The sequence below is a fragment of the Dipodomys merriami genome, unplaced genomic scaffold (assembly GCF_024711535.1).
Source record: "Dipodomys merriami isolate MVZ:Mamm:240054 unplaced genomic scaffold, mDipMer1.0.p SCAF_49, whole genome shotgun sequence".
In the NCBI taxonomy this organism is placed as follows: domain Eukaryota; kingdom Metazoa; phylum Chordata; class Mammalia; order Rodentia; family Heteromyidae; genus Dipodomys; species Dipodomys merriami.
The window spans coordinates 1,396,600-1,421,862 of record NW_027206057.1 but is presented as its reverse complement, the minus strand read 5'-3'; the positions used below and the strand labels follow the sequence as shown (position 1 = coordinate 1,421,862).

Genomic DNA, 25,263 nt, shown 5'->3' with positions numbered 1-25,263 from the left:
GATTTTCACATCAGAGGACTTCCTTTTGTTAATGGATGACTCACCAGTCATTATATGATAACATAGTAAGAATGTGCACCTGGGCAGAATCTGAGAAAGTAGAAAATAAATGGTTGCTTTGAGGACTAGGGAGAGATGATGGGTTGTGGGTCGTTTGTTTTAAATGAAATCTCTGGTACTCAGCTAGTACAAGGATTTTGCTAGGATAGAGTAAAAGGGAAAGGTTTGCAGAAGGTGACAATTTCTATGGAAAGTGACTGTGTAATAGATGGGAAGTGAAGCCTGCACAGGTGGGAGCCATAGGAGCAGCAGCCTCAGGAGGATCAAGAATACGCCGAGTGGACACACTTGAAGGGAAAAAGAGTAGGAAGTAGTCCAGGCTCTGGATGTCACAGTTCAGGTCATGGAAGTGAGAGGCGAACATGGGGCGAGGCGGGAGTGAGGGTGGGGGCGCAGAAGGGGGAGAGCACCAAGAATGAGATTGACCCATTTAATCTCAATTTTTTTTCAGGCAAATCATGACTTTCATGAAGGTGTTAGAGCTGGTGAGTGACAAATAACTATAAGTCTTGCTTGGCTATCAGGGTTTGTGAATATATAACTAAAGAGCACATTTTTTTAAATGGCAGTCCTGGGACTCAAACTCAAGGCCTAAGCACCGTCCCTGAGCTTTTGCTCAAGTTTAGCACTGCACTACCTGGGCCACAGCTCCACTTCCTGTCTTTTATGGTGAGAGATAAAAGTTTCATGGACTTTCCTGCCCAGGTTGGCTTTGAACCACAAATCAGATCTCAGACTCCTGAGTAGCTAGGATTATAGGCATGAGCCACTGGTACCAGTCACTAGATATACTTTTATATTTCTTTTTGTGGTCCTAGAGATTGGTGCTAGAGTTTAGACTTGCTAGGCAAGCGCTCTACCACTGTCGCACACCTCTGCCCTAGAAATTTGTTACTGTTGTTGGTCATGGTGCTTGAACTAGGCTAGCACTCTAGCACCAATTTGAGTGCCACAGCACTAATTCTGGTTTTCTGGTGCTTAATTGGAGATAAAAGTCTCACAGACTTTCCTGAGTGGCTGGTTTTGAACCATGATCCTCAGATCTCAGCTTCCTGAGTAGCTAGGATTACAGTCATGAGCCACCAGTGCCCAGCTAGAAATATGTTTTTATCTGAATAAGAGGTTATGTTCTGAACCCTAAGCTTTAGTAAACACTCACAATTGTCCTAATTTCTGGCATGATATAATATCATAAATAAGAACTGGGGTCAAATCCTTTTATAAAGCACATGTTATTGAATCAGAACAGATGGTTCCACTTTTTTTAGAAACAGAGTAACATATATTTTCCTTACTAACTCACTGAACATTCTTGCTGTACTGGAACCTAAACCTCTGATTTTAGAAAGACTGTGCACAAATTTGGTTTTGTTGAAGATGCACTATCATGATCATTTATTGTGAGAGTGTATCTATCTAAAAACATTTTATATTTTTAGAATATATATTTAAGGAAAAAAGAGTTGAACTCGAGCAGCATTTGAGTGCTAGATCATAAACTTTATCAAGCTATTGTTTTTTAAACTCAAATTTTTAAAAAAGTCTAAAAATGATTGAATCAGTGTCTCACTATGTAATCCAGCTGGTCTTGAGCTGATCTCCCTACCTCAGCCTTCTAAGTGCTGGAATTACAAGTAAATACACCACACCTAGCTACATTTTTAATAAACGTATGAAGCCTCCTCTTTAACAAAGCCTCTTATTTAGAAAGCAGTATCTGCTCTGGGACAAATGTTTAGTGTTCTTGCTATCTATAAAAATATTTCAAAGCTGGGTGCCGGTGGCTCATGCCTGTAATCCTAGCTACTCAGGAGGCTGAGATCTGAGGATCGCAGTTCAAAGCCAGCCCTGGCAGGAAAGTCCGTGAGACTCTTATCTTCAATAAACCACTAGAAAACCAGAAGTGGCGCTGTGGCTCAAGCCGTAGAGTGCTCGCCTTGAGCTGAAGAGCGCAGGGACAGCGCCCAAGCCCAGATGGTTCAAGCCCCACGACCGACTCCCCCCGCCAAAAAAAAAATTCAGCAAATTAAATAAAATAAGTAGGTAGATTAGGGAAATGGTTATTAAATATCTTAGGCTTACTATTTAGAATTAAACTCTTTCTAGTTGTGAAAGAAAATAAAATGGATGATTTTAAGTAGAGCTCAGTAGCTAACAAATGAAGTCTGGGGATCTCAGGAGACCTTCTGAAAAACCCGAGCTGCCTACATGGCAAGAATTTGTTATGTTCTTCTAAGCAAAAACTTTGGTTAGCTTAAGAGGAACTAGTACAGATTTGAGTAATAGTCTTTTCTGTTTCCTTTGGTGGCATCTCAAGGAGGCAGATAATATTGGCCAGAAAGCTTAAAAGGGAAGAGAATGACATGGAAAGAATGCACCATTATAAATTTACAATAGCTAGGGAATGAAATTGGTTATGGATCAGAACACTGGTGTTTAAGATACCACTGATTGGATTCTGGAGTCCCATAGTAGACAGCCAAACCTTAAAGCTATCCAGTATGCATGTCTATAGTCCATCCTACTTGGGAGATAGTTTGAGACCAGTCTAGGAAAGGTAGAGACACATCACCTCAAAAACAGAAAAACAAAAACACCACCCAAAACAAAACACCTCTCTAATTTCCACATTTACATAAAGGTTCTTTTCTTCCTCCTAACAAGGTAGCCTTCTTCGTTGTTTTCCAGACTGCTCCTTATTTAGCCATTTAATACTTAAATTGGATTTTTACAGTTATCCAGAGTTATTTTTATTCTTCATTAAAATTATGCATATTATAAACGTTGAGCACCATGGTTTGAAAATTGTTTAACTGTAGATTCATATGCACTTGTAAAAATAATAAAATCCTGCATGCCCTGTACCCACTTCCCCAAATAACACTTACATAACTACAGTGTGCACCAGAACTATAGTATTGCAGCCAGGAAATGGGTATGAGACTCTATTTTTTAAGAGGAGGTTACAGATTGCCTCATACTTTCCATCCTCTGGGAATATTAGGTGGCTTCACTCAGTGATGACTATGTGGTAACAGGAGAAGTAGAAGGTTGCATGATAACCTGTCAGAGCTCTGATTTTTTTAAATTTAGAGCTGTCTGAACTAGAGGATTCAGCAGAACAGCAGTATCTACATTTAATTAAGCACAAAGTTCCCTTCTACCTTCAGTGATTAATTTTCTTCCCAAAGAAGGACTGGACCTCCTCCCTGGCTTTCTGTTTCAACTATGCCAGTGCTGATTTTTAGCTGTTTGTAACATGGAGGTTTCATTAGTGATTTTCTTTGAAGAAGGAAGAAGAATGTTCAAAGAACTCTATTAATCTAGCTTCTATTAAAGCTAGAGATGTGAAGCTCAGAAGGTGAGAAATACCCTCACTGTTCATCAAAGAATATGGCTAGCTGAACAAATTCTTTGAAGGTTTAATTTAAAAGAAAAACGGATCATGTAGAAAACCATAACTTTACAGAAAAAAGTGCTATAGAAAAGTATACCTAGTAAAAGACAGGTTTTTGTCAACTCAGCAATTAAAATATGATCACACCAGAAGGAAATGTGCTAGTATCTTTTTCTTCTTTTGACAGTTTTAATTGATAAAGACCAGAGTCCAAAGTGGAAACCAGCTGATCTAAAAGAAGTTACCGATGAAGATGTGAATAATTATTTTAAATCTCTGGGAAGCAATGATTTGAAACTCTGAGGTAGCTGATGTTTTAAGATATATTTGGTAGCATGGGTTGGCAAACTACACCACCTGGGCCAAATCTGGCTTGGTGCCTATTTTTATATAGCCTAAAAGTTAGCAATGGCTGCTCTACTTTTATATCGTTGAGAAAAGAAATCAAAGGTATTTCATGACATGTGAAAAGTCAGAGTAATTTCAGATATCAGTGTTCAGAAGGCTTTATTGAAACATAGCTGTACTTAGTTTACAGGCTGCTTTGAGTCAAGCAGTTACAACACAGGCTATATGGCCTGTAGCACCTGAAATACCATCTGTTTTATCATTGTCAGTTTGCCAATCCATTTTAGAAAAGGGGAAATTTTGAAGGTCTCTAGAGATATCTAACTGAAATGGAAGCTTCATATTTGCCTTTCAGTAGTGGTTTCAGTATAAATGATAAAAAATAAAAACCCTGGGATTCGGGGGGAGAATGTTAAAATGTCTCATAGAATTTCCTTCTTGTATGTATGTATGAAATAATTGAATTACAAGAGAGGGGAGGGTTCATGTAATTAATCTATCCAATGTATAAATTCAGCCTTGGCCTTTACATTAAATTTTTACTTGAGAAAATTCAAAACAGTTTAAAATGTAAGTATCTTCAATAACTGGTACTGTTGGCAGAAAAGTGTGTGTAAGCCATCTAAGAAATTTGATGGAGTTCCAGGGGAAAAGACCTTGAAGTTCTAGGCAAGAATAAGTTTACAAAAAGCCATGAGATCTGGAAAGGGCATCAGAGATTATATCCTGCACCTTCTCATAGAGGGAAGATGGCAGCCCATCACTTTTGTTTTGAATTTTCCCCATTCCTAATCTATTTGTCATGAGGACTTTTCTTCCAAAAAATTCAGGAACATGTCTGGAATAAAATGCCAACAATATTGGACATATTTATATTTTCAAGGCTCATAAATTAGCCTATTTAATTATTATTATATATTTGGTTTCTATTCACTTCATACTTAATATAGACTGTTAAGTCTTTTATGTTAAAAATGTCTTTGTATAAAATATTGAAAAGAATTTGCATCAATTAAATGAGAAACTCATAGCTAATTGCAACTGGATTTATTGTGCAGTTTCAAAAAAGGTGACAAAGTATTTGGAAAAAATAATACTACTTCATCACTAACAGGGAAGAGAATTTGCTAATAATATTTGTGTTTTGTAAATCAAGATGCAGGTAGTTTCTTAGAGCCAGTGATGGAAGGCGGTTTGATTAAAAACTCTATTAGAAATTTGTTTTAAAATTACTTGTTTTTTTGGCATAGGTAACATCTCTAACTTTTGGCTTTAAGATCATGTAATATGGAAGCAAATATTTCTGCCTCATTTTATGAACTGCCGGTGATATTGAGTACAAAATGAACCCCATTTTAGTCCTGTGTTTATTTTTCGTACTCAAAAGGCAATTTGACACAAATTATTCCTTTGGAACTAAGATGGTAATCATTATTGTCCCCTTTTAAATTGTGCTTTAAGTGCTAATAACCATACACAGATTGCAAACAACTAGTAAGGCAACAAAAAGGGGGAAATTCTAGGGTCACAGGCTTGTAGTTCAGTTACGAGAGAGGCAAGTGTGGAAGGCAGCAGTGAATGTCTTGGTTTTGGATTGGTATTAGGAATTGGCACATGTATTTTCTGAAGACCTGCTTCCAATCTGGAGGTTGTGCTAGTAATTTCCTCTGCCCTTCACTAATGTTTCCCTTTCTAGTAAACTAGTAATTCTTTCAGTATTCCATTTTTCAGGTCTCCCCTCTCTTCTGTATTATTCTCTTCCTTGAACATGAAAGATCTTCAAAGTGAAGTAAAGCCAATATTTGAATATAAAGATATTTAAGAATACTAGTTATAGGCCAACCTACCTTAATAACTGTCAGCTGTGTTATACATTTTCATTCAGCTATTTTTTCTCCCCACCTGGTTTATCTACTAACTCTGCTTAAAGTCTCCTGGAACATATACACATCATACTCCATTAATAAATGGTGCAGGGAAAGGGGTGGTGGCTGTTTTGGTAAAAGTGTTTCGCCACAGTTGCTGGGAGAGGTGGCTGGAGAGATTTAGAACTCTAGCTAGGTAACAACCTGACTCACTTCCAGAAAATAGGGGCACAGAGCAATGAGGGAAAATCAAGTTAAATATTTAGATATAACCCTAACCCACGAGTATTGGTCCCTATGTATGCCGAGAACCTTAGTGTGGCATATTGCTTTATATGGCTTTTGTGTTCTCCCTGAAGTATTTTGAATGTATTTGAATGACTTGGCAACAAGTGTCATGAAATAAGATGAATGAAAAGCAACATAACCTAGGTTTTTGTCTGAGTAATTAGTATAAACATTCACCACCTTAAATCTTCCACTCATGATCTAGAAAAATCTGTTTTGTTTTTAATGGAAAACTTTCTGCACTTAGCCTTAAAACTCAGATCCTAGTATGAATGAGAGTGAGTGGGCCTCTTCTATACATGTTTCTATACATGTTTCTAGATTGCAAATCCTGTGGTACAGGAAAATTAAAATTGATCAGGTGTCCAAGCACAGCTGGAAGATGGCATGCTGCTTATTTTAATTATCTTTTTGTTGGAGAATTTGCTCTATTTGATTGTGGGTGTCAGAGTATTGTTAAAATTAGAGGTAGCTTTTTCTACCTGCTTACAAAGTCAAAAAGCATATTTAATCTCTGCTTTTAGAGATCCACAGCCTTTCTCCACCTGCTTTTAGTTATCAATGACACTGGTAGGTTACACCTTTATAAAAGTATCAAACATAAATTGGGCTTAGCTGCCTTTCCAACAATCTTGATGGAAAAAATCATTCTAGAGGCTCAGTTCCTTTTACCTATCTTAGTTCCTTCTTTCCTATATGTTTTGTCTTTTCAATGTTTTTCATCTCATCCAGTCTTCTGTTGCTGTTGATCTTTAAGTAGTACTTTAAAAAAGGTGCTTGAAATTATGAAAATTCTATAACATATGGCTAAAAATACCCTATGGCAAGTATTACCACTGAAAACACATTTCCTTTAGAGAGGAGTGCTCTATTTTATAATAAGCTACAAATCTGTCAGCTCCCCATAGTTATGTAGCAAGTGACTGCATCACAAAACTGGGCATGAGTTCCCTTTACAGCAGCATCTCTGTCAGTAAAGCCTCACACAGTTAACCTTAACCCCACTCTCTGCTTTATGCCTACACACTAGGCTTCTGTTATTTTTGAGATTTACTGAATTGGTATTTATAAAAGGGGCCTAATTCAATGCAATACAGCATGTAATGGCTTCTAATAATTTTATCTTTTTAAGATGGCAAAGTCTAATCTCTCCTATTCTTGTTCTATTTATGGCATGGGGTTCAAGATGGCAGTATGCTTAAGAACAGAGGTCAAGTGGCCCTGATGGTACTGTGGTCACTTTCTAATCCTGGGTTGTAGATGTAAAGACCTGGGAATCCTTAACCCAGTTAGTTTTAACCAACAAGACACATGTAGATCACTGTGACTTGAGAGCCATTCGCTTGCCAAGGTGTTCAGAAAAAAAAAAGGGGCGGTTTTTAGGGGGTATAAAAGAAATACTCATTAAAAAAATAATCCAGTAAGGGGCTGGGAAGGTGGCTCAGTGGCAGAGTGCTTGCCTCGCCTGCATGAGGCCCTGGATTCTATTCCTCAGTACCACATCAGCAGAAAAAGCCAAAAGAGGTGCTGTGGCTCAAGTGGTACAAGTGCTAGCCTTGAGCTGAAATGCTGAGGGACAGCGCCCAGGCCCAGAGATCAGGCTCCACAATCAACAACAACCACCACCACAACAAAATCTATTAAAACAGCCATTTGGAACTTGGGCACTTATTTCTCTTTGGTGATCACATTACTGCATGGGGAAGATGTGCTATGGCATTACAGCTAATTACTGAGACACAGGGCCTCTGTCCAGCCTGTGACCCCAGGTGCAATGGGTATTGCCATTAATAGAGAACTGCTTAAAACACATTTCTTCTTAGTTATTCCTACACTTGTGGCATTCTTCACCCATTTTTACATCTAGATAGACTTATTTGTACTTATTCACACCAACATTTGCTTTTGCCTCATGTATTTAAACTAGCACCAGCTATATGCAAAGTTCAGGAAAGTTCTGTCATCCTGCAGTGTCAGAGCTGTCATTCTCAATGTATGGGATGTCGCAGTACTTGGTGTTATTGCTTGCCCATTGATTCACAGCGTCCTCCATGATCTCCTTGGCTAGGGACTCTGCATATTCAAGGATCGTAGTATTCGGTGGTGGAACTTCCTTCTCAGCTGTTTGGGTGATATCTGGAGAGGGTATCTTAGGTAGAAGTCTCTCTTCTGGTATAAAGTTTTCTTCACTCTCATGTCGCTTCTCATTCTCCAGTGTGGTAGGAAATGGGAAGGTTTGCTTTGATTTCATGCAGCCCATGGTGGTATGAAGAGCTCTGGCTGAATGAAGGAAAGAAGTACTGGCAAAGACTACTTCTGCAGCATCACTGGAAAACAACGAGGGGACCTTCACTCGATGTTGACCAGGCCACGTCGATAATCACTGTCCCTCTCACTATTCCCGTGTGGTATTTACCTGTTGAGAGAAGGGAGTTTTCATTTTGGAGTTATAGAAGGTAAAATATGATTCATTAATGTGTGGAGATAGTATAACATAGAATGCAAAATATGATTCATGGTGTGAAAACCAAGTTCATTTCACTTGCCAGTTTACAAAATATGAAAACATATTTTCAGCCTTTTTAATTATCTACACTTATTTATAGCAGGCATCACAGGACCAGATACATCACTGTTGGACCAAATTCTAGGTTCCTGTGGAACTGTCAGAACACCACCGTTTCTATGTTGTGTATAAACATGCTGACAATGGCAGAATTGAATAGGCTGTGGTGCACAAAGCATAAAATACTTCTAGCCCTTTATAGGAAACGTTTGCTGATGCTGATCTTGAATGTGACAAGAAACAGGCAGAGCAAAATGTGCTTCTGCCATATATCCTGTGAGCCAGCACATTATGGCCTATTAAAAATCTGGTTTTATTCTCTGGTTGAATATTTACCACTTGCTTTAGCAGAGAATGATGGTTTATGTTGCAGGTTTCTCCTCCTAAATAGCATCCCTACCCTGATTTGATCAGAGTGGATGTGACTCCTAGGCTGCCAAGGTGTTATTGACCAAACTTGTTTAAAGCTAGGACTTAAGGATAAAGCCTCACAGAGCAATTTCACTGTAGGGACCACTAGCCATTTGAGAGAGGGTGTGAGGTTATAGTCACCAATTAATATCTTACTTTTTGAGTTTCAGGTATAATTCTGAAGATTCATAAAATTTGTTTTTGAATTCTCTGACCTTTAGATGGCCAAAGACAGCATAAGCCGAATTCATTTTTAATGGTTTGTAATTAAGACTTGGAAAGGCAACCTTTGTCAGGTATACTTTTTTCTATAAATTCTTCCCCCATTTTCTTTCTCACAATAGTAGATCTGGCCGCTATCGCTGTCTAATAAGGATAATAGAGAAGGCTTTTAATAACCTTTAGTTCTGCACACCCTGCTTTATGTTTCAGCTTTCAGAAATGGATTTCAAAAGGGAACAAGGAATGTGGGTGGTCTGTCTTGTTTATGAGACTCAGCAACTTGGAGATGAGGACTGTCTGATTGTGTAGCCCCGCATGTGGTGACTTACCATCATATCTGTTCTGTACTGTGAGGGGTAGTTAAGGAACTGGGCATGAATAACACGAAAGATTAGAGAATTCAATGAGTGTCAAACACAAGGCAGTGGGGAGAATGATCAGAATACGCTCTTTCCTAGGATTTTTGGTTTTACATAGCAATACAAATAGTGCCAGATTTCTCCCTTACCATAATCAACTAATATGTCAGCAGGTATTCCAGGCACTGAAACACGAGCAATGTACAGTGTGTCTTAGAGACGGGAGACATAAGCTGTAAATATCCTGGATGTTTGTTTGAGGTAATCTTCCAGCATTATCACAGAGAAGTTGAATACAAAGAGAGTGGCAATTCTGCTATGTTGTAGAAGCAGACAGCAAGTGGAATTTATAAGAGACAAGAGCTAAACTAAGGGAGAAAAGTCATCCAGAATAATGATTGGATGTGCATACATAATACAAGGATATGTAAGGATCTTGCAGAAGGTTAGCTGTTTGGAACTTGAGTTGAACAGTGATGCTTAAAGTTATATTGTGCTTGTTGAATCCTTGGAGTTAAGGACCAGCTAAAATAGAATACTACTAGGGAAATATGACACCTTAAGAGATGGGTTTGTGAAAGTATTAAGGAGTTAGATAGTGTATGTCTTAGGCTTGTGATCCATATTACTGAAGACTGAATGCTTATCCCCTGCTGTTCAGGGTCCAAGGCTGAAACCTAATCTCTAATGTGATAGTACTTGAGGTGGAACCTCTAGGAAGCCATTATAGGATCACTGGGTCTATAAAAAAGAAAGTTCAGAGGAGTCTCTCACCCTCATGTGACAACATAGCAGGACACCAACTGATGCTGAATCTATGGTGTCTTTTTTTTTTTTTTCTCTTTCTTTCTTTTTATTGTGAAAATACTGTACAGAGGGGTTACAATTACATGGGCAAGATAATGAGTACATTTCTTATCAAGCATTGTAACTTCCTCCTTTGTTTCCCTTTCCCATTCCTTCCCAGCCTCCCCCTATCCCCCACACAAAGTTTGTTTTCAACTAACGACTTGTACATCTCATTGTTGCAATGGGTCCACCTGTATCCTTATTTAAACAATTTTTTTCCCCTTCCACTCCACAAATTATACCAACATGAAATACAGTGAAAGCAGGGGTTATACTGTGGGGGAGGGACATACAAAGTAACAAAGAAATAATCTTATAAATGTGTTAGAAACAATCGCATGAAAGAAAAAAACATTTGAATATATATCTTAAGGTTAATTTCCCTAACATCAACTTATCTGACCTTTTCTGCTTGACTTAGACATATACTAGATATTGCAAATAAGGGAAACCATGGGACCTATGTTTCTTTGGGCATGGCTTACTTCACCTAATATAATTTTTTCCAAGCCTTTCCATTTCCTAACAAATGGGGCAATGTCATTCTTTCTGATGGAGGCATAGAATTCCATTGTGTATATATATACCACATTTTCTTGATCCATTCATCTACTGAGGGGCATCTGGGTTGGTTCCATATCTTAGCTATGGTAAATAATGCTGCAATAAACATAGTTGTGCTGGTAGCTTTAGTGTGGTCTTGTTTGTGAACATTTGGGTAAATGCCCAAAAGTGGGATTGCTGGGTTATTGGGGAGCTTGAGGAACCTCCATACTGCTTTCCAAAGTGGTTGAACAAGTTTACACTCCCACCAACAATGCAGTAAGGTTCCCTTCTGTCCACATCCCCTCCAGCATCTGTTGTTATTAAAGTTCTTGATTCTAGACATTCTAACTGGGGTGAGGTGGTACCTCAATGTTGTTTTTTTTTTTAAATTTAATTTAATTTTATTTGTGAACATACTGTACAGAGGAGTTACAATTACATGGGCAGGATAATGCATACATTTCTTACCAAGCATTGCAGCCTCCTCCTTTGTTTACCCTTCACATCCCTTCCCAGCCTCCCCCCTCCCCCCCATCCCAATCCTATTCCTTCCCCCCCCCCCCATGGTATCTTAACTAGATGGATTTTCCAGCCTGCAGCTGGGAAATAAGTTTTGAAAAATAAATTTATTTATTTATAGTCACTCAGTTTATGGTACTTGACCAACAACTACAAAAGCAAAAACATAAATAGGTGGACATAATTTCTACTCAAAGCCTCATTTACAAGAACAAGCTGTCATTTATGGCTCACAGTGGACTGACAGACATAGTCTTCCTCTAACACAGTGTAAAGCTCAGTATATTTAAGCAAAGGTGACCATCCAGACTTCATATAAAATATCACAATGTGCATCATCTAGTAAGCAAAAAAATGGCTAGTTAGGCTGGGCGCCAATGGCTCACACCTATAATTCTAGCTATTGAGGTAGAGAAGAAGAGGATCCACATGGAAGAAAAATAGCTATAAATGGACTCCCTGAAATGTGATGTGTCTCCAGGGGCAAGAGGTGGGGGAGATGGAGAAGGATGGAGAGTGACTGGTCAAGATGTGCTGGACCCTAAGTGGCTACATTAAATTTTAATCTTAACGACTATTTGAAGATTACAAATAGACCCCCCCCCATGACCCAACATTGGTAACAGAATTTACAAAAATGTTAATTAAAATAGTTAATATATTCAAGTACATAAAAGAAAAAATGGTCACAAAAATGAACAAGTAAAGAATGTCATTAGAGGATGGGAATTATATAATGAAAGTAGAAACTCAGATCTAATACAGTATCTGAAATATTTACTGTCTACACTAATGGCTAATGCAAAAGGTGGGATTTGTGAATGTGAACATTTATCTACAGATTTATCCATTCTGAAATATGGAAGCATTTACCAAAAATTAAATAGAGCAATCAGTAAGGAGATAATGTATGACTTAAAAATGGTGAAGAAACAGATACATTGAATCCAGAAGAAAGAACATAAGAAGAAAGAAAATGTGACAAAAATCAGCAAGATGACTAACTTGCAATTAAAAGATTATTTCCAATTAAAAAGCAGATGATGATTGGGGCTGGGAAGGTGGTAGAGTGCTTGCCTTGCATGTATGAAGCCCTGGGTTCGATTCCTCAGCACCACATCAGCAGGAAAAGCCAAAAGTAGTGCTGTGGCTCAAGTGGTAGGGCACTAGCCTTGAGCTGAAGAGCTAAGGGACAGCGCCCAGGCCCAGAGTTCAGGCCCCATAACGACAAAAAAAAAAAAAAAAAAGCAGATGATGGTCAGACTGTTAAACAATAAGATCCAGACCACACAAAGATAGTCAGCTGATTGTCAGCCAAAGCTGTACAATGGAGAAAAGAGGTTTTGCAACAAATGCTATGAACACTAAACATCCACATGCAACACACACACACACGCACACACGCACACACACACCCCCCAAAACAGCACCCTTTATCAAACACAGCAAAGAAAAAACTGAGTTTAGTGATCCTTTTAAGGTACAACACCAAAGGTGTAATTTATGAAATAAACTCCATAAGACACTTCCAAGGCATTAAGATAAGTCAGACTAGGAGAAATATTTTAAAAGCATACTTGATAAGAATTGTCATTCACATATATGAAGAGCTCTTAAAATTCAATAATTATATGAACTTGATTAAAAATGAGCAAAAGAGCCGGGCGCTGGTGGCTCACGCCTGTAATCCTAGCTACTCAGGAGGCTGAGATCTGAGGATCGCGGTTCAAAGCCAGCCCGGGCAGGAGAGACCGTGAGACTCCTATCTCCAATAAACCACCAGAAAACCGGAAGTGGCGCTGTAGCTCAAGTGGTAGAGCGCTCGCCTTGAGCTGAAGAGCTGAGGGACAGCGCTCAGGCCCAGAGTTCAAGCCCCACGACCGACAAAAAAAAAAAAAAAAAAAAAAAAAATGAGCAAAAGATCTAAATGGGTGCCTCACTGAGGAAGACATACACATGAAAAGCATATAAAAATAACATCATATGTCATTAGGGAACTGCACAATTAAAATAACAGTGAGATACCACCATAAACTTAGAATGGCCAAAATCCAGAACCCAATACCAAATGCTAGTAAGGATGTGAAGCCACAGAACTCTTATGTATGGCTGGGGAGAACGCAGAAGTGTCACTTCAGAAGACAGCTTGGCAATTTTCTGTGTAACAAAACACTCTTCATATAACTAAATATACTCCAATACTGCCTGATATTTACTCTAATGAGCAAAAACATGTCCATGCAAAACCTTACACTCAGATGTCTGTATCGGTAATTGCTCAAATTTAGAAGTAACCAAGATGTCCATCTGTTGGCAAATGGATAAACTATGGTACATGTAAGTTTCAGAATAGTATGTAGCCTTAAAAAGAAATAACTTACCTACCCATGAAAACTAAAGGAGGAACTTTAAATGCTTTCTTAGTTGTCAGTCTAAAAGGACTACATTATCATTCCAATTACATGACATTATGAAAAAGACAAAACACTGGATGCCAGGGAGGGAGGGATGGCCAGGTTCAGCACATGATTGAGGGAGCAGTGAAACTATTCTGTATACATGATGGATATACATCATTATGTGTGTGACAAAACACAACATGGTGGCCAATGCTTACAACTTCAACTGGGAGACTAATATCCAGAGGATTGCAGCTCAAGCTTAGCACTGGAAGAAAGTCTGTTAGACTCCATCTGCAAAGTAGCAGCTTTAAAAAAAATGCAGAACTGGAGTTATAGCCCAAGTGGTAGAGTGCCAACCAAGCCAGCAAGCCAAATGAGCACCAGGCTCCAAGTTGAAAGCCCCATACCGTAAACATTGTGAACTGTCCAAAATCAAGAATGAACAGGTATAAATTGGACTTTGGATGGTCATGATATGCCAATATAGGTTCAATTATAGCAAATCTACCCTTCTGGGTTTAAGACAATGTCTCTGGGTGCATGCTGTCAAAAATATGTGAAGACTCTGCATTTCCTGTTCAGTTTCTCCATGACTGTAACACTTACCTTAAATATAGACTGTCTGCTGTCTAAAAGAGGTGTACTTTATAAACATGAAAACAAAGTTTACAGAACTCAAGGAACAAACCCATCAGCATGTTGTTTTCAGTAACAGAAACAATAAATACAAAATAAGAAATTCACAGGGTTTGTTTCCAACTCAGGTCTTGCACTTGGTAAGTAGGCACCCTGCTGCTGATTATTTTTGAGATAGGTTCTCGTTCCCTGCCCAGGAATGTGCTTGGATCATGCATCATCTGCCTATTTTCTGCTTCCGGCCATAATTGGTATGACAGAAGCTCTCTAATACAACTGCTTCTTCATTGGAGATGGATTTTCACATACTTTTCTGAGAATTGAATTGAGAATTGAATTTCTCTGCCTTGGGCTGGGCTTGCACAGTAATCCTCCAGGTCTCAGCCTCCCAAGTAACTAGTATTACAGGCAGGAGCTAACACTTCTACCATACCCAATGGGTAAATTAAAAAACAATACGATCAACGTGATTTAATTGACATTTATAGAACACTACACTCAAGAAAATATCTTTAAATGTTTATAACAGAAAGAACAAAAGTTTAAAACAATTTAAGATAAGCCGGCACTGGTGGCTCACGCCTGTAATCCTAGCTTCTCAGGAGGCTGAGTTCTGAGGATCACAGTTCAAAGCCAGCCTGGACAGAAAAGTCCTTGTGATTTTTACCTCCAATTAACCGCAAAAAGCTGAAAATATAACTGTGACTCAGGTGGTAGAGCACTAGCTTTGAGCAAAAAGGCCAGGAACAGTACCCAGGACCTGAGTTCAAGCTGCAGGACTGGCACCAAAAGAAGAAATAAAAAGCAACATGCAGTATGCTGGGCTTGGTAGCACATGCTATTTGGGAAATAGAGGCAGAAAGATTGAGAGTTCAGTGTCAGCTTGTGCTATACAGTGAGATCTTGTCTCCAAAAATGAATCTAATAGACAAATCTCTATCTAAACTGATTAAGAGAATTACCAAAAATGTGTAGTTACAAAGAGAAAAAATGATATTAGAACTGATCTTACATACATTGGAAGAATATGAACAACCATTACAAAACTGTGATGTGGACACAAGGAAAATTAGAAAGTCTAATATCAATTAAATTAACAAATTTTAATTTAAATCTTACTCCACCAAATCCTTCAAGGCCCAATGGCTATCTAGAGAATTATGTCAAACACAAGGAGAAAGTCATACCAATTTTAGCCAAACTCAGTCTATATGAAGCCCTGAGTGTTCTGTTACCAAGACTAATGGCAGAGTAAGAAAAACCTTTACAGACCAGTATTCCTCATAAACATGGACTCAAGTATTTAAATGATAAAACTAGTCCTAAGATTTATACCAAGAATACAAAAGTACTTATGCCTAAAAAGTAAAATGTAAAAAAAAATTCACCGTGTCAATATAAAAATCAGATTATCATTGCAGTAGAAGCAGAGAAAACATCTGCTTAAACAAATATTGATAGAAATCTCCAGCAAAGTCACATTAGAAGAAGGGTTTTCAAACTAATGCTTTCCAGTGGTAAAAGACTGAACATTTTTTTTCCCTCAGTAAGGCAACTCATTCTCATGGTTTCTACCTAATATGCCAGTTTTGCTTAAGAAGGAAGGAAATAGGGAAAATTTACAAATCTTTAAGACTGAAAACAAAAAAAACAGAAGTGTATATAAATAGGATCCTAAAGATTAGGAGGGGGCTGGGAAGGTGGCTCAGTGGTAGAGCGCTTGCCTTGCATGCATGAGGCCCTGGGTTCGATTCCTCAGCACTATATAAGCAAAAAGAAAAAAAAAAGCCAGAAGTGGCGTTGTGGCTTAAGTGATAGAGTGCTAGCCTTGAGCTGAAGAGCTGAGGGACAGCACCCAGGCCCAGAATTCAGGCCCCACGACCGGACCCCCCCCCAAAAAAAATAAGATTAGGAGGAAAACTGCCTTCACTTGTGGGTGACCTGATTATAATATAGAAAACTCCTAAAGATTATAACCCTAAATTCCTAAAATAATGACTTTTTATCAAGATCTCAGAATATAAAGTTGATATACAAGGTAGGTGCTGGTGGCTCACACTGTAATTCTAGGTATTCAGGAGGCGAGATCTGAGGATCTCCGTTTGAAGCCAGCCCCTTGAGAATCTTATCTCTGATTAGCCACTCAAAAAATGGAAGTGGCACTGTGATTCAAAGTAGTAGCATGCTAGTCTTGAGCAAAAAAAGCTCAGAGACAGCGCGTAAGCCCTGAGTACAAGCCTCATGCCTAACAAAACAACACTCAGCTGAAGTTCTATACACTTATGAAGTAATTGGAAAATAAAGACAAAGCCATTTGCTATGTTAAATTTAACAAAGTATATGAAAAACTACACTATAAATTGTATATATTGTACATGTGTGTACACACACACACACACACACACACACACACACACACATACACACATATATTTGGTTCTGGGGCTTGAACTGAGCGCTGTCTTTAGGCATCTTCTGCTCAAGGCTAGTGCTCTACCACTTGACCATAGCACCCCTAGTGGCCTTTTTGAGTGGTTTATTGGAGATAACAGTCTCATAGACTTTCCTGCCTGGGCTGGCATGGAACTGAAATCCTCAGAACTCAGCCTCCTGAGTAGCTAGGATTACAGGCATGAGCCAACTTCACCCAGCTGAAAAATACTTTTTAACTTAGAAAATGTAAAGAACATTTGTTAAGATGTCAAGATGTCAGGATTCAAGTCTGTGTAGATTGATGTACATATTTAATGTAATTCCAGCAGGTTGTTTTATAGTATTGATAAACTCAAATTCCAATCAAAATTGCAGCAAAATTTGCTATCATTATCGACATGATGATTCCAAAGTATGAAATGCAAAGAAACTAAGATGACCAAAACAATTTTGAGAAAGAGCAGAGTATGAGTATATAAAATCTTCAGAAGTCAAGACAATGTGATACTACCGACATGAATCTGTGTAAAAGAATCAATATAGAAACGGACTCACACACGTATGGTCAATTTCTGACAAACGTAGCAATTCAATACAAAAATGTATAATCTTTACAACAAATAAGATAAAACAACTGGACATCTGTGTAGTCCCATCCATGTGAAAACATCTACCTCTACCTTACAGGCTTGTTCCTTTTTTTTGTTTTTTTGTTTTTAAATGACTCCTGGGTCCCATGAGATGTCCAAGTCTTCAATTCTCTATATAAAATGGTGTTTTAAATTATCCCTAGATTATTTACAGTACCAAGTACAATGTATTGTATTGTTTATGGAATAATGGTGAGACAAACATTTGAATGTGTTTAATACATTTTTAAAGTATGTTTGGTTTGCATTTGGTTCAATTATGCACACACTTCTTACCCAGACAGAGAGATAACTGTACTTAATATACAAATTAACTCAGTAGAGATAATAAATTCTTATAAAAGGTAAACCATAACACAAGAAAAAACACACACAAAATGTTCATTATCTTGGGTTAGACATTCACTAGATGTGACATCAAAAGTATGAAACGGTTTAAGAAAACATCAATAAAGTAAACTCAACCGAATTAAAAAAATGTTTTCTCCAAAAAAGAACAGTTAAGGGAATGAAAATATTAGCAAATACTTTAAAACTTTGCAAATCAGGTATCCAACAAATGACATACCTAGAATATATAAACACTGAAAACTGAGTGGGAATGTAACCTCAGAAACTAAAAAACAAAATGATACAAAATTTAAAAAAAAAAAGCCTCAAAAAAAAACCTGCCTGGGAATCTGTACTCCTGGGAATCTGTATATCTAAACAAATGTACGTCCATATGCAATGATGATATGCCGTCCATATTTAGGGCAACACTATATACAATAGCCAAGTTAGGACTCAGCGCCAATGCTTATCAGAAGATGAATAAAGAATTGTGGTATATATACAGTATAGAGTATTATTCAGCCATAAAGAAGAATGAAATTAAGTAATCTGAAGGAAAGTGGATGGAACTGAAAATCACATTAAGTGACATAAGTCAGATTCAGACATAAGACAAAATAAGACAAGTTCTTGCATATATGCAGAAATCAGACCTAAAAACCAAATGAATGACACGGATGTAAAGTGGGGTTAAGGGCTGGATGTGTACAACAGTGAGCATGGTGACAGAGGGTGAGGGTTGAATATGATCAGAACATTCATATGCATGCAGAGAAATAAGGTAACCCATTACATTGTATTCAGAGGGATAGGAAAACCTGTATGAAAATAGCGCAGTGAAGCCCCTTAGTATAATTCACATGTGCTAATAGAGAAGCAAACATTTAGAAAACAACCTTTATTTAAAGCTATACAAATGATGCAGATAAATATTTCACCCAAGAACCCCTTTGAATGGCAAATATGCACATGAAAAATGCCTGGTTCTAAGATACTAATCTTGAGCCATTAGGGAAATACAAATTAAAAAATCATAAGATAGTACTGTATACCTATTAAAATTGGATATACATATGCATACATGCATACAGTGAAGGACTACTATTTGTCTGTTTCTAAGCAAAATTGTACTTTCCCTGTGTACTGCTCATTTCCTTTCTAGGTCTTTGTCTAAGAAAAAATAAAGAGATTCCTATAAAAGAAACTCATGTATCAATGCCATTAGCAGCTTTAAACATAAATAGCCCAAACTGGAAACAAACAACCCAAATGCCTGTCGATAGGTAAGCAAAATTCCCTATTGGAAAAATCCCCAAATGTAACAATTATAAAAAGAACAATTAATATATGTGACAATATGGAGGAATTTCAGAAATACAGTCAGCCAGATATGAAAGTTATATCATATTTAAATGAATTTCAAGGTGTGCTGCCCATCACTAGAAACCATAACAGTGGCCTTTGGGTGGGAGGTGATAAGGTTTCTTGGAAAAGCGTTTGGGATCACTTTCTAGTAATGGAAATGTTCTAAGCCAAAGTAGCTCCTTCTCAGGCCTCATTACTGTAATCCTTGATCATCAGCAGGATATACATTATGGCTCAGATATACACCATGGATCAGAACTCCAGGGTCCCAGACAAGTCTGGAGTCACTATCCTAGACTCACTGTCAACCTGATCTTCAAGGTCCTGCCTTGGGTAAAATATCACTGATATATTCCATCAACAGCTCCAGTAACTATCTAATGGAACTGTGTGTCACATTTTAAAGCAATGCAGGTACCATAATAGAACACAATTAGAAAACTATAGTAATTTAATCAGATTTAAATAATCAGTAAATTATTAATTTAATCACCACAAATTAATCAGATCTCAGCTCGGTAGTTTCTATCCCACAAAAACCTCAAGATTAATCATAAATTAAAAAGTGAGGCAAGACACAGAATGCAGCTCAGCGGTAGGTGCTTTCCTAGTATAAAGCTTTGATGCCCAGCACCTCCCCCCATACATGCAGTATGATTCTTAAAGTCAAAGCCAAAGCGGAGGAATTTTGTCTTCCACATCTTCTATTCATAATTGCAATTGTCTAAATACTTGGTAGACATGAAAGTCAACTACAACCTAAGCTTTTACACTATTGGAGAACAAATAAGGTACGCATGATTTGGCCTTTCATAATAAAAGTGTTTTAGCAGACTACATGCTTAGTCTTTGAAAGTAGGCAGGATTAGCTGTCCTAAGTTAACTTTTGGACTATATTAAAAATATTTCAGGTTGGAAAGTTAGTGTTGTTGTTAGTTGAAGGCATTAAATCCAACATTTAATGTTGGGTATTATCCAATAAAACTATTTTTGGTCATTTTTAACTGGCTCATTACATAAATATAAAATAGTCAAAAATACATTTTTCAAAAATATTTACATCAATATATTTTATATTTCAGTACACAATCCCAGGGTGGATAATAGACCTTGCATTGAGAATATCCCTTAACGGGTTAGATTATATGGGGTATTGAACTGTGTGTTCAGGACCAGTATTCAGCAGAACTTGCCTTCAAAATCTAACAAAATAAAATTAAAAGCTGGGAGGTGGGATGAGATGAGAATTTACTGAGGTCATAATTAGGAAAGATACTGGGAAGAATATCTTTGTTTTATTTTGCTCCAATAAGTGAGGTCGACTAATTGTTTATTTTTTACAACAGTTCAAAGACTTTAATATGGTTGATTCATACATTTTACATTATTGTAATTCCTTTTCTGAATTGTGATAGTGAAGGTCTCATTTTCTCAGTCAAGTTCTCAACTTCTTGACTACTTGGTTTTGTCATTTTTAACCAAAAATAAAATTGAATGGTGTCTTTCCTTTCTCTTTCCTCGGAATCCCAGTGTATGGACACAGCCATGCACATCAGCTAGTCACACAGGAGGAACAGATTGCCTCTGGGGGTGTGACTTACCCTAGCCATTCTGCATAGTGCATTCTGGAGCTGCAATCCTCTGTCTTGATGTAATGCAATCAAAAGGGCTCTGATCCTTGAGATTATGCATGGAATTTATGACAGAAAAATCCACAACTTGGATATGAGCTGACCTTCTCCCAGACAAAAATCTAGGGGGAAAAATCCAAAATCTAGAGGCTGTTGGTGCCTTCCAAATCCACTTGAATTCTAAATTAACAGACCATTTATGGCTGTCCCATTTTATGACATATTCTAAATCTTTATACAGGTGCATGAAACCATGACTTAAAATGAGCTTTACTTTTAAACAATGCAGATCTCTATATAATAAGCAATGCTATGGAGCAAACCCAGGGCCCTGCGCATACCAGGAAAGCCCTGTACCACCGAGCCACTTCTCTGGGGCCATATTATGGTCTTTTCAAAAGTTTTATGCATATGTAAATGTAGTTATGTAGATAGACAATACAAATTCTAATTCTAAAGACATACATAATTCATATAAAATGTGTAACTGAGTTCCTATCCACCTGTCTGTTACTAGTTGTTCTCTAATGATGGTACAAAGGATATGGTTTCCTTCTTGTGGGGATCATGAAAATTGGACATTAACGGGGATATTTAGAAACACTAATTTGGATGGTCAATTCATAACAACAGTGATACCAGTTAAACAAGCAAATAGAAATTGACTAAATTTACTGTTCTTTTTTTTTCACCCAAAAGCATAAGCTAGGAAAGGCATAACGGCTATAAATGCATAACTATGAAATACATAACTATCTGAAAATCAGCAGAAGTTCAACCACCTCAATAAGGATTTAAGAAACTGAAGTAGCTGGCTTTTCCTGTGGCACACAGCACGCACGCAGTGTGCAGCTGCGGGCCAGCAGGACAGGTGTGGACAGAGAAAATTACAGTGGTTAGTGAAAAGACAATGCGTGGGATTTTGCTGAGCCTGAATTGAGCTTGGTGGTATGATTCTACCTGTAAATTGGGCTCCACTTAAGTCATCATAAAAGTTTAAGTCTAATTTGGGGAGGGGAAGGGGAATAACAAAACGCTGAAACAAAGACACAGGATGACCCATTGCAACAGTGATACCCACAAGACAGTATATTGGTAATGAACTTTACAACTTCAGGGGAGGGGCTGTGGAGGAGTGAGGGAGGTTGGGGAGGGAAGGAATAGTGGGAGAACAACAAGGGAAGGGTTAACAGTAACTCTGTACAGCATCTTTACAAAAAATAAAATTAAAAAAAAGTTTAAATGTGGTCCTATGTATAAATGATCTGCCTTGAGCAGAGGTGTGTTACTTTCTTTTCCTTTTTCATTGTTCCTTTTTATTTTTTTACATATTTTATTGTAAAAATAGTGTAAAAAGGGGTTACAGTTACATGAGTAAGGTAAAGAATACTTTTCCTATTGAGCATTGTTACCTCCTCTGTTTTTCCTCTACATCCTTTTCCTCCCCTCCTCCCCAACTCCTTCCCACCCCCAAGTTTTAAAGTTTGTTTTCAACAGTGTCTTGCACATCTCATTGTTACAATGGGTCAACCTGTATCCTTATTTCAGTATTTTGTTATTTCAGATTGTTCCTTTAACCTACTGCCATTATTATTTTAAGTGCTCGATTTATATCTTAAAACTTAAATTATAGAAAGAAGTCTGACCTATGAATGTCAATAGCCATGTAAGAGTTTCAAGGTCAAAGAAGGTGATACATTCTTTAGGTCACAGGTGAATACTTGATCCCATTTTTCAGGTCCCCCAGTGGGGAGGAAACAAGCAGGCATTTCTCTCAGTCTTTCTGGGCTTTCCTAGGGCTACCATGTGGTTTCACCTGGCCACTCCTGTTTATGAGGACAAATATTGCAACTACAGCAACTTCTCTGTCATTGTAAAATAAGTCCTTGCAGGAAATCAAAAGTAGCTTCTAAACAACTAGTAAAGAAAATACAATGTAGACTCTCTCTATACACTTTTTGCCCATTATGATAAGCCTCAAATTCCTCTTTGAGCTCTTGCCCATCCATATGTAATTGAAACTCTTTTCTCATCATATCTGTCTTTCATCAGTTTGATTCTCAGGCCCTCGTCACCAAATCTGGGAGCATACAAGAAGAGCTTTTTTTTTTCTCCCCTATAAATTTTAGTCTGTATGTATTGAAACCAATTCAAATACTTCAGAACAAGTAGGAGGCATAAATAATGAAAGAGTATTAAGTGCTATGCACTGATTAAATTCCAGGCAGCAGTATATTTAATTTTAAACACTGAAAAGAAGCACTACTCTGATGTGGAGACATCAGAGAACACAGTGTTCAGTTGCAGTTGGACTCTAGATAAAAGAACAAAAAATCAGAAAGTGTGCCATTTACAATCACTCTTCAGGCTATATATCTCCTACATCCCTTTTCCCAAGAAGCTATTGGATTTCCTGCTGTTTGTGGTAGGGAGTAAAGTACTTTATATGGTGGGAAGTCAGTAATTCAAGGAAATTTCCATTCCCATCAAGCCAGTCTCCTTGCCACTGCATACCCAGCTCCTCTTCTATTCCTTCCTTAAATCAGGACCCTTCCTTGTATCTCCTTCTAGCAACTTTTCCCCTCATCCCTACTTAAACGAAAGTACTAGCTTCATGAGAAGGTCACTTCCATTCAGACTTCCCAGAATTCCTCTCACCCTTTCTCAGAATCCTCTAACTGAAATTTATTAATGTTATCTCTCCAATGAGACTAAATATTACTTATGGGCAAAAGTCATTTTTCCCCTTCTTGCAAACAACAGTTCTCTACATCAAGGCACTTAGGTAAAGTTTGATGGTTTGCCAAATATCCACGTGCCTGCCTGCAGTGTGGTAGACACTTAGAATCAAAGAGAGAACTTCTTGTTGTTCTTCCCTGTTCTAGGTGCTCAAAAAGAAAGGCTTGAGGGCAGGGTTACAGTGTTGTAGGTTAGTATACCTCTGAGCTGGGGCTTCAAGCTCAGGTTTCCAGGTCTCTATCATGCCCAGTCACTAATCTGTTTCCTTCAGCTCCTTGGAAACCTTGCTTAGTTTCTCAACTCAATGAATAATTGCTTGTTCTGAGCATCACACTCTTAACTCAGCTTACTTGCTAGGCTGGCAATCTGCCACTTGAGCCATACCTCCAGCCAAGGTTTTTGCTGGTTATTTTGGAGTTTGAGTCTGCTGAGCCTGACCTGAAACTATGACTCTCCAGATGTAAGTCTTCTTTCTGAGTAGTTGAGATTACAGGTGCTAGCCACCCATGCCAGCTACAACTCTTAATTTTTAAGGAATTATTAAAACACAAGGCTCTATTCATACCAAATTCGAACTTGAGTTACACACTCCTGCCCTGTCAATATTATAATGTCATTCCCCAACTTTGTGCATGTATTGTTCATTGAACACTGGCTATGGGAAACAGGCTCCAGTTAGAGAATTCCTAGATCCAAAGGCAGATGCTATATTTACTAATTAAAGAAAACAGAACTGCTCAGCAGCTGTTCTGCTGACTTACAGCAAATGAGCTTCATGCTGGAAGGATAGAAACATCATAAAAAGAGAACTTAGCACACCTCACAGCTAGATGAATCAGACTCTAGGGTCCTAAAAGAACTGCATGTATGACTACAGGAATTTTTTGAGAATCCAGATAACCTGGTGGAGGGAGATAGCAAGAAGTTAACATCTCACATCAACGTTCTCCCTTGAACTGTTAAAATTAAAGAAAAGTATTAGAATTCCTAAGTATTACAGGTCAGTTGGTTACCATAGGGCAAAAGTCAGGACTTGAACACACAACACATAGAGGGCAAAATGACTGGAAATTTCTAGGAATTAGCAATTGAAGAATCATTCATTTTTCAACTAAAGTCACTTCTGAGATACATTAGGGTATCCTCAAGGTCTTTTGATTTTGATTAAGATTGTTCTCATAAAGTAGGTGCTGATGGCTCATGCCTGTAATCCTTCCTAGCTGCTCAGGAGGTTGAGATCTGAGGATCAGGGTTCCAAGGCAGGCAGGGCAGTAAGTCAGTGAGACTCTTATCTCCAACTATCACAAGAAAACCAGTAGTGGAGCTGTAGCTCAAAGTGGTAGAATGCTAGCCTTGAGTGAAAAAGCTCCAGGACAATGCCTAGTACCTGAGTTCAAGCCCCACGACCCCCAACAACATAAGATTGTTTTCATGAGGAGACTATCTTCTATGGACTGGAACAGTGTAAAATAAATCAGTGCTGAGTTCACCTAATCCCTTAATTTGAGTAATACCTACTGAAGACAAACTAGATTTCCAACCATAATTATATTTGGCCTTTCAGTATTTTGAATTTAGATTAGATGAAAGATGTTTCTGAAGTCAAGAAGCTAGCAGATGTCAGCACCAAACTATTAAATAGAG

At 37.9% G+C, this 25,263-nt stretch overlaps 2 protein-coding genes across 13 annotated transcripts in view; one reads left to right on the top strand and one right to left on the bottom strand.

Moving 5' to 3' along the window:
* Window positions 1–4,840, top strand: part of Hibch (3-hydroxyisobutyryl-CoA hydrolase) — a 46,134-nt gene extending 41,294 nt beyond the window's left edge. Inside the window, exons 13-14 of the mRNA XM_069995653.1 lie at window positions 512–545; window positions 3,645–4,840. Of these exons, the coding sequence (XP_069851754.1) occupies window positions 512–545; window positions 3,645–3,760 (150 nt within the window). The 3' untranslated portion in view covers window positions 3,761–4,840. The remainder of the gene's footprint in view (window positions 1–511; window positions 546–3,644) is intronic.
* A 788-nt stretch (window positions 4,841–5,628) lies between these two features.
* CUNH2orf88 (chromosome unknown C2orf88 homolog) overlaps window positions 5,629–25,263 on the bottom strand; it is a 101,282-nt gene continuing 81,647 nt past the window's right edge. For all 12 annotated transcript variants that reach the window (XM_069995659.1, XM_069995660.1, XM_069995657.1 and 9 more), the window contains one exon: window positions 5,629–8,374. In XM_069995659.1, the coding sequence (XP_069851760.1) occupies window positions 7,919–8,218 (300 nt within the window). In that variant the 5' untranslated portion in view covers window positions 8,219–8,374 and the 3' untranslated portion in view covers window positions 5,629–7,918. The remainder of the gene's footprint in view (window positions 8,375–25,263) is intronic.